The sequence below is a fragment of the Neophocaena asiaeorientalis genome, unplaced genomic scaffold (genome assembly GCF_003031525.2).
Source record: "Neophocaena asiaeorientalis asiaeorientalis breed wild unplaced genomic scaffold, Neophocaena_asiaeorientalis_V1.1 scaffold10, whole genome shotgun sequence".
Taxonomy (NCBI): Eukaryota; Metazoa; Chordata; class Mammalia; order Artiodactyla; family Phocoenidae; genus Neophocaena; species Neophocaena asiaeorientalis.
This window is the reverse complement of record NW_020172817.1, coordinates 5,076,619-5,095,227: the sequence shown is the minus strand read 5'-3', so window position 1 is coordinate 5,095,227 and position 18,609 is coordinate 5,076,619. Positions and strand designations below refer to the sequence as shown.

General features: G+C 38.7%; 1 protein-coding gene across 1 annotated transcript in view; it reads right to left on the bottom strand.

Annotated features, from left to right (window-relative positions):
* The window catches only part of DNAH5 (dynein axonemal heavy chain 5), a 200,419-nt gene that overhangs the window by 40,651 nt on the left and 141,159 nt on the right, over positions 1-18,609 (bottom strand). Inside the window, exons 57-63 of the mRNA XM_024741734.1 lie at positions 15,949-16,152; positions 12,150-12,329; positions 8,861-8,998; positions 4,864-4,999; positions 3,968-4,284; positions 2,665-2,820; positions 1,603-1,785 (exon numbers count right to left, since the gene is read on the bottom strand). Coding sequence (XP_024597502.1) covers positions 1,603-1,785; positions 2,665-2,820; positions 3,968-4,284; positions 4,864-4,999; positions 8,861-8,998; positions 12,150-12,329; positions 15,949-16,152 — 1,314 coding nt within the window. The remainder of the gene's footprint in view (positions 1-1,602; positions 1,786-2,664; positions 2,821-3,967; positions 4,285-4,863; positions 5,000-8,860; positions 8,999-12,149; positions 12,330-15,948; positions 16,153-18,609) is intronic.

The following is an 18,609-nucleotide window of genomic DNA, read 5'->3' as shown; positions in this document are numbered from 1 at the left end:
TTCCCAGGAAGTAAGAAAAAGCCTGGCCTGGGATCCATACTGGCTTTTCAAGGCTGTTCAAAATCTTCCAGTGAGCTTCAAGTGCCCCATACTTCATCTTAAAACTCTGCTGCAACAATTACAGCTCAGTCCTGGAGTTGTTGCTGTGTTTTGTGGCAACCAAAAATCTGGGAAGCCAAATTATTTTTTTCCAAGGAGACTGTATTCGTCTCAGCTGAATCGTAAGAAAGCCGAGGACAAGGATATTATTCAAAGTGCTACGAAAGCCCCTTATCTACCTGAAGCCAGCACTACAGGTGAAATCAGAGCCTATAATACGGGCAATGGATACTGCCCGAAGACTCTCAGGGATGCCCCGGCTCCACAGATATGCTGTTGATCAAGAACCCCTGTCCTTCCTGAAATAAGGGTGTGGCAGCGCTAAACTTCCTCAACCACCTCTACTGAGATTTCAAAAATAAACAAGTAGATATTTGGAAGGCTGTTATTTCTTCAGCCAGTCTGTGGTAGGAATGCTAGCATCGGTTCCTGCCATACTGAGGTCACCAACCATGTGAATTTATGAAGTTGGATTAAAGGCTTTTAATGCAATTTCCAACCGTATAACTCTATGATTTACGTACAACAAATTAAAAAGTAAACAGAGAAGATTCATATAAAAGGAAGAGGGGAAGAGAGAGAGAGAAAGAGATAAACATAAGGAAGGGCTCAGAAGGCCAAGCATGGTACGACATACAGAAAAGGTAAAAAGAATGGGAGGGACAGATTTCAAAGGTTTTGCCAATAGATTTAACCTAAATAACTCTTTAGGTCAGTGTAGAAGGGAGGTATAAAGTAAACCAAACTCCACATTGCCATCGAACTCAGGAAAAAAATCAATAGCAACTTTCAGAGTTCACGCAGTTTCACCAAAGCAGTCCTATTAAAATCCTCCAGATTTCTTTCCTTAAGGCTCAGATGTTCCCCGGAGAAAATGGTGACTCAGAACACAGAAGTTATAAATTATTGGCCATTTTTCATTGAGAGAAAACAGATATGGAGTTATGCTTAGAGCATAATGAATCCGGTAGCCCTCAGAAAGTGCACAGTGAAACCTAGTGTCATCAACTTCTATCTTCTCACAACATACACAGAGCTCTCTTGGATAACAAATAAGAATTGGCCATGTCACGTTATCTGAGTAAAACATTTTAATTTTATATTCCAAAAGCATAATAATGAATCGAATGAAAGAAAATCTAGATGTGTACTAGAAAGCTAAAAATCAACAGGTGACTAGAATTAATAATAGAACAAACTTCAGAAAAATAAAGTAATATAAATCCAGAACAATGATGCTGAGACTGGCAGTCTCATAGTTACACCAGTCCCCTATATAAAATCAACTGATGATCTATATGATTTATGCGATACAGATGCAACATACTGGGTAGATAATTGGTTAGTAGTTATTTAAGACACTTGGAAATTAATAATGGAAAATTATTAACATAGGAATTAAAGGAGGGGACTCGATCCTATTACAACTTTCATCATATCATTTTTGTCAATGAAAAAAATCGCAACATAATGCAGAAAGCGGTAGGGCCATACTTCACTCACCTGCTTCTCTGTGAGAATGACTCTCCCCAGTAACTGATCTTCTAGACCTTTCATGGTGACAGTGAAGTCGATGATGGAGGTCCGCGCACTTATTTCAGGGGTGTAGGCTGGATTGGGCAGCTTGGTGGTAATGTAGAGTCTGAAGCCATCCATCACATCTACCTCTTTGTCACCGACCTTCACCTTTTTTATAAAAAAGAAAGTTAAAAGTAATAAAACAGAGATACACCTTGCTGTGTGCTTTTTGTATAGGATCCAGTATTGCTTTTAACAGCTGTGTACCTAGAGATCATCTGTATACTAAAAAAGAAATGGTCATTAGGCATTCACAGGGCTTTAAGCCACTAGGATGAAAGGAAAGAAGGATGGAAATAAGAGAGGAAGGGAGGGAGGGAGGGAGGGAGGGAAGGAAGGGGGAGGAAGGAAGTTAATTCAATATACACCATACAATATATAGAGAATTTATCACCAAAATTGTTGTGATCATACTGCCGAAGTGAGATGGGTTCCCCACCCAACATTTGGTTCAGAAGTCAAGACTGATGATGTCACTCATGTAACAAAAAGATATGAAAATGTTTATTATTCACATGAGACTTTCTGGAAATATTAGGGTAGCTCCCAAACAGGTCCAAAAAAAACCTCACTTGAGAGAGTAGGGAGGGGAAGCTGTTTTAGAGTTTTATGGTGGTTACCCAATGGGGCTGGGATGAAGTTTCCCAGACATGGTCATGAGCAGAGAGCTGCATGATTTGAACTTCCCACCAGTGCCAAAGGAGAGTGGACCCACGTTTTCTTATCAGCTTGCCCACATTGGGGATGGAAGGGGAGAGGGTCATGACAGGGCTTGAAAACTGTCCAAAGTCAAACATCACAATGGAGTCGGACTTTATTATACAAGTGAAGTAGATATTCCTCTTGATCCCAACTCAGGAAGCGTAGAAGAGAAAAGCAAATGCCTCAAATTTGAACTGCTGCCTATTGAGAAACTGTCACCTATGTCACATTTACCTGGTCTCATGGTAATTATTCTGCACATCGTCATCTATAGGTTTAGCCTACCTTAAAGGTAGACCCGGTCTTAATGAAGTTTCTCTCCAAAACATTATCCAGGGCTGGATCTAGTTCCTCTGCAACATCTTCGATAAGCAAGGGCCTTCCAAGAGAAAGACTGTCCTCTAGGTGGTTTCTGAAGTACTTGTGATTTAGAGATGTGATCTAGAAACAAGATCGAAATGCTGCTCTAAACTGTTTCCATTCTTCACCTTAGCAAACCATCAATCCCTTATTTACTTTTTTAAATTGAAGTATAGTTGATTTACAATGTTGTGTTAGTTTCAGGTGTACAGCACAGTGATTCAGTTATACATAATTTTTTTCAGATTCTTTTCTCTTATAGGTTATTACAAAATTTGAGCATAGTCACCTGTGCTCTACAGTAGGTCCTTGTTGCTTGTCTATTTTATATACAGTAGTGGGTTTATGTCAATCCTAAACTTCTAATTTATCCATCTCCCCCACTTTTCCCCTTTGGTAACCATAAGTTTGTTTTCTATGTCCGTGGGCCTGTTTCTGTTTTGTATATAACTTCATCTGTATCATTTTTTTTTACATTCCACATATAAGTGATGTCATATGATATTTGTCTTTCTCTGTCTGGCTTACTTCACTTTGTATGATAATCCCTAGGTCCAGCCATGTTGCTGCAAATAGCATTATTTCATTCTTTTTTATGGCCGAGTAATATTCCACTGTTTAAATATACATCTTCTTTATCCATTCCTCTGTTGATGGCCATTTAGGTTGCTTCCATGTCTGAGCTATTGTAAACAGTGCTGCAATGAACATTGGGGTGCATGTACCTTTTTGAATTATGGTTTTCTCCAGATATATGCCCAGGAGTGGGATTGCAGGATCATATGGTAGCTCTATGTTTAGTTTTTTAAGGAGGCTCCAGAGCATTTGACTGTATCATTCCCTTTTACTGACAAGCAAGTAAAGGTTGTATGGCAATGTTGCCTTTTCCTCACCACCACCATATTTGTGACAAATGATCATGGAATAATTATGAAGTGTCTTTATAAAGTGCTGTCCACTTAGTGTGATATAGCTCCACCCTGCTCTGTTTATGAATGAGGGCCCTAGGCCCTAACAGAAGGGAGTCTGAAACCTTTGAAAGACGGCATTGGAGAGATCAACAAGAATGCAAATAACGCAATTTTTAGAAATCATTTCTCAATACTAATATCTAAATATTAATAATAAAACTATTTCTAAATATGAAATATTTCTTTATTCTCAGATACTTGTTGATCTGGGGCACTAAAATTGATTAGCAGCATAAATAGACTCAAACCCAGATTACCTGGAGTTCATTTTGGTTTTCTTTATTTTTAACCCAGATCTTCCCTTGAGTCTGCGGATCTATTAACAAAGGGTAGCGAGATGCCTTTGTGACAATAATTCCATTCTGAATGGACAGGTCATCGTTTGGCAGGCCTTGGAGGTTCCATTCACTAATGGTAGGAGCATCAATCAACATCTCATTGAGATTTAGATCGTCTCCAAATGGAATTTTCCGGGCTTTCATTTCCTTCTGCCAGTCATTTAACAGCAGATTGCGAAATTCTTGGTTAAACGGACCAGAATAAGATAGGAAAGCTGTAGCCAACAACACATCCCCTAAAACGGAAAACGAAACATCACTGAAATACTCTGTGATCAGCCCTGTAATTCTGCAGAACGTTAGAAATGAAAACAAAGACAACCATTCTTTCAAACTAAACTTCAGAAACCAAATTGTAACCACAAGTTGCTGTGTCTTGTGAATAGCAGTAGCTTAGTTCATTGTTAAAGAGTCCACATGGTCCACCAAGTAATAGCTGCTAGTAGTCAAGCACCAGGTTATGTTGACTCTTGTTGGATATGAGAGGATGATTTCTGAGTTTAAGAGATACACCAAAACCTCAGAAGACAGAGCCTCCATTCTAAGTGACCTTGATCGATATGGTCATTCACTCGTGGGAGAATTCAAAAATGACCTCATAATAAGAGGTTGAAATCTAATAAGCGTTGCCTAAATGTCAGACCAATATTCATCCTTTTGAAACAGCTGGACACACACACACACACACACACACACACACACACGCAGAGGAATTTGAAGTAATAGAGCACTGATGGGTATTCTGATTAAAGCTTAAATTTGCTCACTCCCTATCACAGTCAACACGTAATCTCATTAATAAAGGAATTACACACCTACAAGTCTTTTAGTTTGTGCAGCAAACTCCTTGCTTTGCTCTGTCCATCTTTCTTTTTCCCCTGCCAGTCCCCCGATCAGCGCGGAAGCGGTCTGCATTTTATGTCTGCACCTCTCTGCATCTTCAAGCAAGGTCTAAAAACAGACAGAACCAGAAGAAAACCTTTGTTCAGATAAATATATCCTGGAGCTCAAAAACATAATTTTAAAACATCATATGTTACCTTCCTTTCTGAGATATGTGAGCCACTTATTCCACAGGAAGCGTTAGGTTCCATTTCTGTGGGTCTGTCTCAGCCCAGCCTGTGTCTTAAGCCCTATCTATGGAACATAGATGGATTCCTCAGGAGGGACCCTGAGTCAATGGGCAAACCCTCCCCAGATGTTAATAAACTGAGAAATAATGGAGATTTGCATCATTTATGATTTTCATATCAAAAAATTAGAAATATCAACATACATGCTAATATCACATAGCACAACAAAATGTAAAGAAATACATATCCCTACTTAAAAATGAGGAATATTTCTCATGTTGAAGTTCTTGCATCATTACTGCTTTGCCTAACTGCACATCTCCTTTTACTTTAGGTGAAACTTTAGATTATCTTCAGGTTGTGGGGTCCTGAAGCTCATTCACAAATTCCGGCCACACTGACTTAGTAGGTCCCTCCCTGCTGCTCTTGTGTCAGTAAAAGACCTTTAACCGGACTTCCACACACTATTGCCACTCAGGGCTTTGTTCTTAAAAACAAATGGCTCCAGGGGCTTCCCAGGTGGTGCAGTGGTTGAGAGTCCGCCTGCCGATACAGGGGACATGGGTTCGTGCCCCGGTCTGGGAGGATCCCACGTGCCGTAGAGCAGCTGGGCCCGTGGGCCATGGCCGCTGAGCCTGCGCGTCCGGAGCCTGTGCTCTGCAACGGGAGAGGCCACAGCAGTGAGAGGCCCGCGTACCGCAAACAAAAAAAACAAATGGTTCTATTTCTCTATGTTGAAAAGACAGCTGCTAATTCTATTTGTAAAAATGTATACTTATGGTACAATAATGGATATGGCTAAAGATTTAGCTATGTGACCAGTCACTGGAAGTTCATGTATAATATTTATATATATTTATATAATGTACATATGGCATATATATGCTAAATGTCTAACAATAGAGGATAATTTACATAGATTATGGTATATTGTGAACAAGAAAGCTCTGAAGCCATTAAAAATATAATCATTAAGAAAAATAATCATTAAGTTAAAGAAAAACAGTCATTAGCTAAAAATTCAATTTATAAAGCAGTATGTACTCAATTATCTGCTACAATTTTACATGGATTTTAAATATATGTAAATCAGGCATATGTGCAGATATGAAATGATAAAGAGTAAAATATTTTTAGGCTTCATCTCCAGGGTTACCTATGTGTATTTTCTATAAGGAACATGAATTGCTGTTGTAATAATAACACGATACAGTGTTTTTCAGAAGCAAGATATTTGTTCCAGTTTGTTCTAGTCTGCTCTGTTTTCCTTCCCGCTAGAGTTAATGGAGAAAACCCAAAATCCCAGCTGAGAGGTGTACCCACACATCGACCATCCATATTTGTTTGTTTGTTTCTCCCCAAGAAGAAAGGTGTCAGCTGGAGGTATAATATGACGTCATTTATTTCTGCCTACCTTTAAAACAAACTTTTCACATGACAGATATTTTTAATAAGTTATCCTCCCTAAGTTCCCCATCCCCACTGCCATGTGGCCAAATAAAAAATGGCCAACCCCTCCCCTCCTGGCTGTTGCTTTCTGGAAACCCAGGCTCCTTTAGGGGATTGGGAAATGGAGGATGGGAGAGAAGCAAATGAGCACACAGGACTGAAAAGCAGGTTTTCCCTCCAAGCCTGGCTAGGGGAGTGTGCAGAATTCCTTGCGTTCCGTGGGTAGTGCCCCCGGCCCTCTCTCTCCTAGTGCCCCAGAGTCTGACTAGCCGCCCAGAGGCCCTGTGGAAGCGGACCCTCTGCAAAGGCACTGACTGCCCTGTGCACAGAGCAGCAGGACACACACCCCTCCAGGGACTGCACAGACCTGGTGGTGAGGTTGCCAGTGGTGACCATGAGCTGTAGACTTGAGAGCCCTCCCCTGGCCCCTGTAGTCTGTAACTCCCTGGACTCTTCATGGAGCCCCATGGAGAAAGAAGGAGCAACACAATGACTAAAGGTCAAGTTCACTCCAACATGTTGGGAGCAGGTGGGCACACAGCCAGATTTTGTTTTCTTCATGAAAAACATTTGACATTTGTTGAGATCCAAGTTTTAAAGTTAGAGCTACACCTTTATAGTAGCCATTCTTATGTGGTCCTTATAACTGCTTACCTAAAAAATAGTGGATATTCAGAAACAAAAAAGCTTATTGAGCGAACTAATGCAAAATTGTTCAAACTGAACCATAATAAAATGAGGCTGTAAAAATAATTTTACGGTATGTAGTAGTGCTTCCTCATATAAGTGAGTGTCTAAATGGTAGAAATTAACGTGTCTTCCTCAGTTTCTAAAGTAGATGCTCAAATTGCAAAGTTAATTTTCTCTTCATATTATGGTAGTAAATTTCATAGAACATAAATAACAAACCCATATATGTGCTACATAATTACTTCTCTAGAATTTCTGACAAGCTCTTATGTTGTTTTCAGAAGACTTATCTTTAAGAGGAAATACCATACATCTTGCATATAGTGAAACTGAAATGTTTATCTAAATTCCCTCATTGGGACCCCTATAAGGGAACAGACTAACAGAGCAGGAATCTCAATCCGGCCGAGTGAGGGCTGAGAAGAGGCAGAGGTGGGCTCCGTATAATCATCGAGGAAAGAACAGAGAGAATCTAGCTCTTATTTATCAAGCACAGGTTTTCTCAGAGGCAGACACAGATTTTGTGAGGCCAGATACTTATCTAAGCTGGGGACCACTTTAAAAAAATCATTAAAGAATTTTTACAAATACAAAATACCAAAATGAACATGTCATGAGAATTGGGGAAAGAAATCACTACAAAGTCCTGATAATTGAGAAATTCAGGTACCTTTCCTCTGGGATCTCCAGGAATTTTATCTGAATGCTTACACACAAATGCTTGTCAATCATAATCTGGTTTCCCCTCCCCACAGAACTCTCTACAACTCCCAGTCACCACAGCATTCATGGGGCCTGTGCAAGTGAGGGGCCAGAAAACTGAAGCTACATTAGGTTTATGTTAAATCTGCCTCTATTACCAGAAGGAAGGAGGCCCCAGTGGAGCCAGAATGAGTATAAATCAACTAAAGAGCTTGCTGCCCAGTGGAGAGGAAATATACGAGCCTTGATTCTGAAATGTGCTAAAGCTACAAACATGCATAGGTTGAGAAGGCTGTAGGTGGTCATTGTCACTGGGACACAGCCACGTGGTCAGGCACGTTGGTCCAGCAGAAAGACCCGAGTAGACATCAGAAGATCAAGGTCTAATCCAGCCCTGTGACCAATGCCCATGACCGGGAGCCCTTCTCTTGTCCTCTCTGGGCCTAAGTTCCCTTCTTTAAAATGAGAGTAAAATAAAAATATCTACCCTGCCTACCTTGAAAGATTCTTTCAAATATTAAATGAGATAAAGTGGGAGGACGTGATTTGAAAAATATGTTAAAAATGCTGCACAGGATGCTGTTATCCTCACCGTTAATAAGGAAACTCAGAACATGCGTCTTCCAGCAGTAACTTCTGTTTTGGCTGAATATCCTGACCTCTCACCAAAGGTCCTCTCGGTGTCCGTTAGAAACAAACTCCAGGGCTTAGCGAGGGAGTATGTGCTGTGTGTGTACGTATGTATATGTGTATTGTATTGTATATCAATTAATGAATCCCTGCTGGAAACCAAACCCTTGGAGAGAGAAAGCAGGAGAGGAATGAAGGGCTGACCACAGCCAGGAGGGCCTGTGACGTCACCACCCGCCCCAAACCCCTACGGCAAGAAGACAGTGACCTGCTTTTCGATCATGGCCTGTTCATACTCGGCCTGCACCACATCCAGCTCGGCTTGCCTGTCGTCCAGCTCAGCCTGGGCCTTCTGCAGATCCTGCATGGCCAACACGTAGCGATTCTCCTGCACCACCAGGTTGGCCTGCACGGGACACACACAGGGTGAAGAGATGGGCAGCAAACCGAACACCCAGCATGTCAGAGTCTGAGAGCTCAGCAGACACGTGTTACACCTGTTCTTTGATCCACCCCTAGACTCCTCTCAAATTGCATGGTGAGGAACAAACCTTAATGTGAACTTGACATGTCTGTAGGCAGAAAATTATAATTCATTAGAAGACAGTCAGCAATTTTTTTCCGTAAAGTGCCGGATAGTAAATATTTTAGGCTTTTGGGGCCAAGAGGCAAAATCAAGACTATTGCTCAGGTACTTAATTTAAAATTTCACGAGCCATACAAATACAGGTGGTGGGTTAGATTTGGCCTGTGGACCATAGTTTGCCAATCCCTAAATCAAAACATTGTAATATTAAATGTATATAGGCAAATCACAGAACATTTTAATATTGAGTTGTAGAAAAAAAATCTGAATATTTAGAACCATCTGCCTAGCAGGGCTCATCACTGTTAATGAGGATGTTAAAACAAGACAAAGGATGAAATATGATTAACCACTGAATATAAAGATCTAGGTTTTATGGGTGGTGATGGACTTGATAGCATGCCTGTCATTTGCATATATTGCTTGCCATCCAGAAAAGAACAGATACTTGAGCTGTGACCAAATAATAATATTTGCTTTTAGGAAGCTACTAAAAAAAGACTCAAAAGACATAATCAAAAGCAATATTGGAAAAAGATGAGGTGTAGAAAATAGTCCATGCTTGCAGGAATTAAAAAAAAAATTGAAATCAATGTTCTCCCTTTAAGTCTTACTAAAGTAACCCACTAATGTCAAACTATTGCAGCCCCAAAGATCTTGAATATTTTCTAGGACTTTACTCAAGAGGGAGAGGGATATATATATACATATAGCTTATTCACTCCATGCTACAGGAGAAGCTAACACAACATTGTAAAGCAATTATACTCCAATAAAAATAATAATAATATGAATTTTTTTTAAATGAAACTCTCAAAAGCTACTATTCAAAGGGTATAAAATCTTTCAAATCCAGCTGCTCACCTTAGAAGCCATAGGACTCTATTAAGATTACTTAAACTCTGCAAGCCTCAGTTTCTCCATTAAGATATTAAAAAACTACCTCCTAGGATTTGTGAGTGTGTGTGTGTGTGTGTGTGTGTGTGTGTGTGTGTATTACATAAAATAACATATGTAAAAACCCAAGTCTGGGACCTGGCATATAACAAGAGTTTGATTAAATAATACAATAGATATTATTATTTTTATTATCTGTGTTCAATTTTTAAGACTCTACTATTGTTATGTTTTGCTTATGTAAACTAACATTAACTGGTTTTCAAAGTGTCCAAGGAGAAATCTCATATGAATGAAATTGAATAGAATCTAAATTGCTACTCTTATAATTAAATTTGTTTAAGTTTACTCACTACTAGAAGTCACTTGGCCCGTCTATAGGAATTATAAGATGAAAGAGTCTCCTTCACTAATTAGTGGTGAAGAGGTTCCCACAGGAGTTTAAGGAGTGTCCTCAAACTCTCTTTACTTGGGAAGCAGGAGTTCGCAAGTGAAGCCCCTCCAGGAATAAGTGAAGTTCGAGCTCTTGGTCTGTATTTCTTAATATATTGAGCAGAGCTGCCGATGATAACCTGCCCTTTCTTTGTCTTCTACTTCCCTCTAAGCAGTGAATGTGTAGCATCTACATAACTACATTTATTTTTCTGACAATGGCAATTAGGAGAGACCTGACAAACTGAAGACTCCCAGATGCTGGATGCTCCTAAGGACATAGGGGGCACTCCCAGAACAGGCTTCTCAGAAGAGAAGCATAGGTTCCAGGCACAAGTAAAAGGTCCCCCCTCCTGACTGTGTTCCCTTCACTTCCTACTGTAGGACCTATGTTGTCCTGGGACTGGGTGGAGCCTGAAACGTACAGAATGTAAGGGAGGAGATGTCATCGTTCTTATGTAAGGCTTGTTCAGAGCATCCATTATTTTGTACTGGTTTCAGCTTATTTTATTTAAAGTAACTACAACAAAATAAAAACTCCCCGTTGTGAATTCGACTGTAATTCCCTTAAAGACACTTATGTATGCTTACCCACTGGAAATATTTGCAAAGGATGCCCGGTACTTTTCACTGGATATGGTTGTTATAATTCAGTCAATATCAGAATGTCCGATTGTGAGCTATGTTGGAGTCTTCATTGGTTCCCAAATCCACAATGCCCAACAGCATGACATCAACTATTTGCTCTAAAAATCTCTAAGCCAAAAGAATCCCTTCTCTTTTAAGTTGCCCTGGGACCCCAAGGGCCTCCACCACTGAATACATGGCCCTGATATGGGAACAATGAGAAAATAAAATGGGACTTGCAACTGGATCCCTATGTTCTTTTCATTCTTGATTATTTTTAGCGTGATTATTAAGTTCCTTGGGTAGTTTATAAGTGTACGTGGATTTTAGTTGATGGTTGAGTAAGATCAGACTTACAGAAAGCAAAGTAATCAACAAAGTCATAACGTATGAGTTCTGAGGCATCAGTATTTCATTTTCAAGACAGGTACTTGCCTCTCCATCTGCTAAAGACTGAGTGTCACTGAATGTTGGGGGGATGTGGACAAATGAAGCTGAGAAATGCAATTACTCAAAGGGAAACACTGGTATGCTCTCAAATCATTTTAAATAAAGGATGATATTCAGTTTCTTTCCTGAGGGACAAGAGAGGGAGAGGGAATAAATACTATGTTGTCGCTGCAGCCAAGACCAGACACCAGTGACTGTGTCCACCCTGCCTCATTCACCTGAGTTCCTGGCAGGAGATCTTGGACATTGTTGGTGGATCCTATGCTAGAGTTTCCTGTGTTTCTTTTTTCCAAGTTGACATTGTGGGGGAAAAAAGTGTCCAGCAACCCACAATGGACTTAGTACCCTTGTAGAGAGTCCATGCTTAAGGCTCAGACAATACCAATTGGAGTTGGATTACAGAGAAGAAAGAAACATCCTATGCTCGGCCTGTCTATCACTAGCTCTCCCCGTGGACTTGGGTACAATAAAACCTGAGGCTTCTGTGTTGCATGAAAGACAAGCCCAGTTGACTCAAAGACCCCCCTGCCGGCACATGTCCTGCAGTTCCACCGAGGAGGCTTACCTTCAGGGGCAACACTTCTCTGTTTATAGAAAAGAAGGAAGCCATGGCCTTGGTCCAGGAACAAAGCCCCGCTACATTCCCACATACACGTTTAGCAGTTTCGATGTTGTAGTCTGCCATCTCAAAGTAAGGATTCAAAAATTCTATCACTTCTTCATTGATTGTGTCTTTGGGGAATTGCTATGGAAGAATGGAGTAAAATAAAGTCAAAATACCTCTTTCCATGAAATCATAATCACATTGTGCTCACAATGCCACTGAAACAGTTAAAAAAACTGTTAAAACCAAGAATGGATGAATGATATCATATTTTGTTGATATTTCAGGTTATTAGGCAAAAATCATATATATTTAGGCGTATGAAATGGTACATATATTTAGCATTGTATATAAAAAGGTAAAGCTTATATATTTAGACATAAATATTTACCAGCAACCAAATGCTTAACGCATTCAGAGGGAGGTTCTATTAAACTCACCTGAAATGTGAAGAAAATAATTTGGACATTAGGCCTTCAGGGTGATGAGTTAACTTTTAATCATAGAACTATCAAGATTATGAGATAATTGTTCTTTTCTGGAGGGATAAAATTTTAAAATAGTAGCAGAAATTGATTATGAGGGCCTTCTTGTATTAAGAGAGAAGACTGGCCAAACAATGAAATTGGATCTTTGAAAAGTGGTGTTTGATCATCTAACCGAGGATAATTAAATATTTTCCAAGTAGAAAGAAATTTAGCACCTAAATAATTCAGAGAAATAAGCCTTCACAGAACATACATAACACAGAGCAAAACATACTTTCATCCAGACCTCGTTAAATGCAAGTTTCTTTTATGAGACTTGAAAAATAGTGAAGCCAGAAGAATATCTGGGAACAACAGAAGGATGGTGGTGACAAAAGGCAAATAGCATGGTTGCTTCCAAGAGCAGTGGCTTTGCACCAGGTACATAAGGCAAGTGCAATTCCACTGCACATTTTTCAGTGGACGCTTTTTAAGCTCCCCCCCACCCAAGGATCACTGCCATTCCACACGCTCAGTCTGATTAATCACTACCTCCTATCCAATCAAATAGCATGTTATTCCTTCATGGTGACCCTTACATCACAGAGGCTTATATTTTAATTATCTGAAATGAGTCTGGTTTCAGAAGCTATTTGGTGTTATAGCTGCTGTAAGGCACCTCACAAGATGCTCTGGCCATAGCAGCCACTTGGGCAATGATAAATTAAAAACTGAATGAAAGGCAGTGCTGAAGTTACTGCTTGGGTTATGGATGGAGGATGGGTATTCCCAGTTAGTTGTCTCAAGATCTAAATATTAAAGATAAAAAATATAACTGCCAGAAGAAAACACAGAAGCATTTATTCTGCCTTAGAGATGGGCAAAGATTTCCTAAACAGAACACAGAAAGTACTGTAAGGAAAATATTGATAAATTGGACTATACTAAACTTAAGAATATCTCCTTATCAAAAGACACCATTAATGGAATGAACAACTAAGGCAGAAAGTGGGAGAAGACATTTGCAAACATATAAATGACAAATTACCCATATTTTATATATAAATTCTACAAAATAATAAAAAATTTAAATGTACAGGAGATCTGTACATTTAAAGGTACAGGCACTTAACCAAAGAGTTCCCAAAGGGCTCATAAACGGATGAAAAGATTTTCAGCATCATTTGTCAGCAGAGAAATGCAAAATGTCTTATTAGTGTCATCCACAATAATAAGACAACACAACAAACCCATCAGAATAGCTAAAAGTAGAAAATGGTTAAGACATGGAGCAACTTATACACTGCTTGCGGGTATGTAAACTGATACAACAATTTTTGAAACCTCTTTGGCACTATCTACTAAGGCTGATTAAATGTATAACCTAAGACCCAGAAATTCCACTCCTGAGTATAGAGCCAATAGAAATGAAAACATGCCCACTAAATGACCAATATTCCTAATAGCTTTATTTATAATAGCCCAAAACTAGTAACGTCTCAAAAATCCATCAACAGTACAAGGACAAACAAATTAAAGCACATTACAGCATTTCACGCTGGTGCTGGTAGATATAAACCTATGAGAAACGATTACTAAATTTTCAGAAATTTTACAGACTTGTTAAATACAGCCATTATTTAAAATTAAATTATAAAAACTTACAATTAAATGTTATTTTGAACAAAAATAATGTATAGTCAAAAGTCATCACCTTCTAATTATTTTGCTACATTTTACTATCTACATTTTTGAGGTCATTTACATTTATTGTATCCACCCAGTGGGACTACCTTATCACAGCATGCTACCATGTACCTCTTCCCAACTCTACATTCAGCAACATTATTTTGGTAGCTTGAAATCAGCCATTGTGGGGATATTTACACTATGAAAATTGGCAAACACTACAAATCAGAGCTTTTTCTTTTTTCTCACCAGAGAACCAGTTGTTAAACATTTGTCACACACTATTGCATATTCATCTACTGGAAAGCTGTGTAGCAATGAAAAAATGAAATATTGTCCTGTGCAACAATAAGAAAGAATCTCACAGATGTGTTGAACAAAAGAGGTCAAAACAAAAGAGTTCATATGATATGATTTCATGTATGTAAATTTCAAAACAGGTGAAACTAATTATTGGGATAAAGGTCAGAATAATGTTTATCTTAGGGGAGATTACTGACTGTGTTGGGACACAAAAGAGATTGCTGGGGTCTGGAAATACAAATCTTGATTTCAGTGTTCATTAATAGGTATAGACATATGTAAATATTCATTAAGCTATACCCTTTTTTTTAATTTTTATTTTATATTGGAGTGTAGCTGATTTACAATATACACTTTAAATTTGTGCATTTTATCATATGTAAATGTTACCTCATAATAAAATTTAAAAGATGCACGTTAATACTCAAAAAATTACAATTGAGACTTGTGAAATAAAAATATATATGTACTCATATGCAAATAATATATGCATATATGTTTGGGTTCCTTAAAATGATTTTTTTAACTTTTACTGAAATATGCTGCTGCTGATGTTTTAATATGCCTAAAATCTGCCAGGAAAAGCTCTAATACTTACAATGTCTTATATTTGAAAGAGAAATTCTACTCTGAAAAAATACGTAAATATAAGTTGAAAATATGTATGTAGAATATTATTCAGACTTAAAACAGAAGGAAATTCTGCCATTTGTGACAACATGGATGGACCATTATGCCAAGTGTTATAAGCCAGAGAGAGACAAAGCCTTCATGGTGTCACTTATAATAGTCAAACTCATAGAAGCAGAGAGTAGAATGGTGGTAGCCAGGAGCTGGGGGGAGGAAGAAAGGGGAAGATGTTGGTCAAGGGTCACTTATGCAAGATGAGAAGGTCCTGGGGACCTAATGTACAGCAATGTGAATATCCTTAACAATACTGTATTGTTTACTTGAAATTTGCTAGGAGGGTAGATCTTAAATGCTCTCACCACAAAAAAAAAGGAAAAAACGGTAATTATGTGAGGTGATGGATATTTAATTGGCTATTTATTGGATTTAGTGGATGGATTTTGGTGAAATCATTTCACAATGTACTGACATATATCAAAACATCAAGTCATACACCTTAATTATATAAAAGTGTTATTTATCAATTATACCCCAATAAAGATGAAAAAAATTAGTAAGTTAAAAATATGTCCACAGGGTAGATTCTCTTCAGAAACGTCTTCTATTGAAGAACCCAGATACTCTAATGAAGTCTGAGTCCCCTCCTAGCCCATCATTATTGAACCACCAACCTGTAAATTCTGTAAAAAGTTTCCTGCAGTCATCAGTTTTAAAGATTCCTGCCAGGAAGGAACTGTACAGCCTTTTGCCAGGTCAATCTTCACTGCACTGACTTTCCTCTGAAACAGCAGCAGCACGCAATCCATGATCCTCATGATGAGATGCGGGGGTCGGCCCAGCGTGCGGACAGTAGCAATGTCAGAAGGCCTGATGGTCTGGGGAGGAAAGGAGGTCATCACCCAATCTCAGACAAGATAAGTGAAAACAAACCTTTACTCTCTGAAGGCTACTACTTCAACAGAGGAAAGAAAGCATTTTTAAGTTTGATGCAGTCATGGGAGCTAGATGCATATTTAATCCCCAAGAAAAACCACACATCCCCCAAAGTTCACATTTTTACAATTCAAAGTGACAGCCAAAGGAGATATAGTGAGAGGCGTGTTCTCGAGCAGATAAGGAGCTGTGACTTCTCTAAAATTGTAACGACAACTTAGCCTCAGAAAAAAACTTATCTAAAAGGAAAAGAAGCGTCAGCACTTACGTAGATTCCAGGGATTCTAAACCAGGAAAACTCCAGAATTTGCAGTGCTTTTTTTTACTCATTAGTTATGTAGGTCAAGAATCTGCCTCACTCTCTTAAGACTTGTCACCAGGGACTGACACTAGTTGTAGCCTCAGGGCTGCCAGATTGAATAGTTAGAGGTTTCTTAGCTGGGAACTAACCTTTAAATGATGGAACTTGAGCAACAGGAATTTCACTAAGCTCTTAGAAAAGTTCTGTTCCATTTCTAGTACAGAGATTCTTATACAGAAAATTACTTAATAGTCACCTAGACTTGTTGTAGTCGATAACTGTTCTATCAAACTCTTTACGGAATAAACATTGGAAAAATATGAAAGATAAGCATATGACACTGTCCTATTTCTAGGACATAGTGTACATTAATTCCTTCTAGGTCTTGAAAAACCTTCCATCCGATTTGTATTGGCATCCCTCCTGTCAAAGAAAGGTACGCAACCCCCTTCACATCAAAGCTAATGATCTTTTCTCTGAGAATTGGGACAAAAAAGAAGAAAACCACTGAACTTGGTCATTAGAAATGGAACTATCTACTTTGAAAAGGTTTGTTTCAACACACTAGCATTTGTGAATTCTAGACAGCTGGAAGTGAAGGGGAATTTGTGGTAAAGAACTGGAAATTGCAGATAGACCTTAATTTGAGATGCTTGGCCATAAAAGAAAGGAGAGAAATATAATACCTGCCAATAGGGAAAGAAGGATCAAATTAAAGTGGATATAAAAGAGCTGGACATGCTTATTTCACTTTAGCTTTTTATTTGTTTGTTTTAAAATTTACTTTATTGAAGTATAGTGGATTTACGATGCTGTGTTAGTTTCAGGTGTACAGCACAGTGATTCAGTTATACATATATATGTAACAGTTTGCATCTGCTAACCCCAAACTCCCAATCGAACCCTTCCCCACCTCCCCCTTGGCAACCACAAGTCTGTTCTCTGTGTCTGTGAGTCTGTTTCTGTTTCATAGATAATTTCATTTGTGCCATATTTTAGATTCCACATATAAGTGATATCATATGGTATTTGTCTTTCTCTGTCTGACTTACTTCACTTAGTATGATAATCTCTAGGTCCATCCACGTTGCTGCAAATGGCATTATTTCATTCTTTTTATGGCTGAGTAGTATTCCATTGTATGTATATACCACATCTTCTTTATCCATTCCTCTGTCGATGGACGTTTAGGTTGCTTCCATGTCTTGGCTATTGTAAATAGTGCTTCAGTGAAAATTGGGGTGCATGTATCTTTTCAAATTATAGTTTTCTCTGGATATATACCCAGGAGCAGGATTGCTGGATCATATGGTAGTTCTATTTTTAGTTTTTTAAGGAACCTCCATACTGTTCTCCATAGTGGCTGCACCAATTTACATTCCCACCAAAAATGTAGGAGGGTTTCCTTTTCTCCACACGCTTCCAGCATTTATTATTTGTAGACTTTTTGATGTTGGCCATTCCAACCCCCGTGAGGTGGTATCTCATTGTACTTTTGATTTGCATTTCTCTAATAATTAGTGGTGTTGAGCATCTTTTCATGTGCCTGTTGGCCATCTGTATGTCTTCTTTGGAGAAATGTCTATTTAGATCTTCTGCCCATTTTTTGATTGGGTGGTTTGTTTTTTTGATATTGAGTTATATGAGCCATTTGCATATTTTGGAAATTAAGCCCTTGTCGGTCTCATCATTTGCGAACATTTTTTCCCAGTCTGTAGGTTGTCTTTTTTGTTTTGTTTATGGTTTCCATTGCTGTGCAATAAATGTCTATTTAGGTCTTCTGCCCATTTTTTGATTGGGTTGTTTGCTTTGATGATATTAAGCCACATGAGCTGTTTGTAAATTTTGGAGACTAATCCCTTGACAGTCACATCATTTGCAAATATTTTCTCCCAGTCCACAGGTTGTCTTTTCATTTTGTTTATGGTTTCCATTGCTGTGCAAAACCTTATAAGTTTGATTAGGTCCTATTTGTTTATTTTCACTTTAGCTTTAAAAGGGGGAATTTTCAAACAGAATTGGGGGCTTCCCTGGTGGCGCAGTGGTTGAGAGTCCGCCTGCCGATGCAGGGGATGCGGGTTCGTGCCCAGGTCTGGGA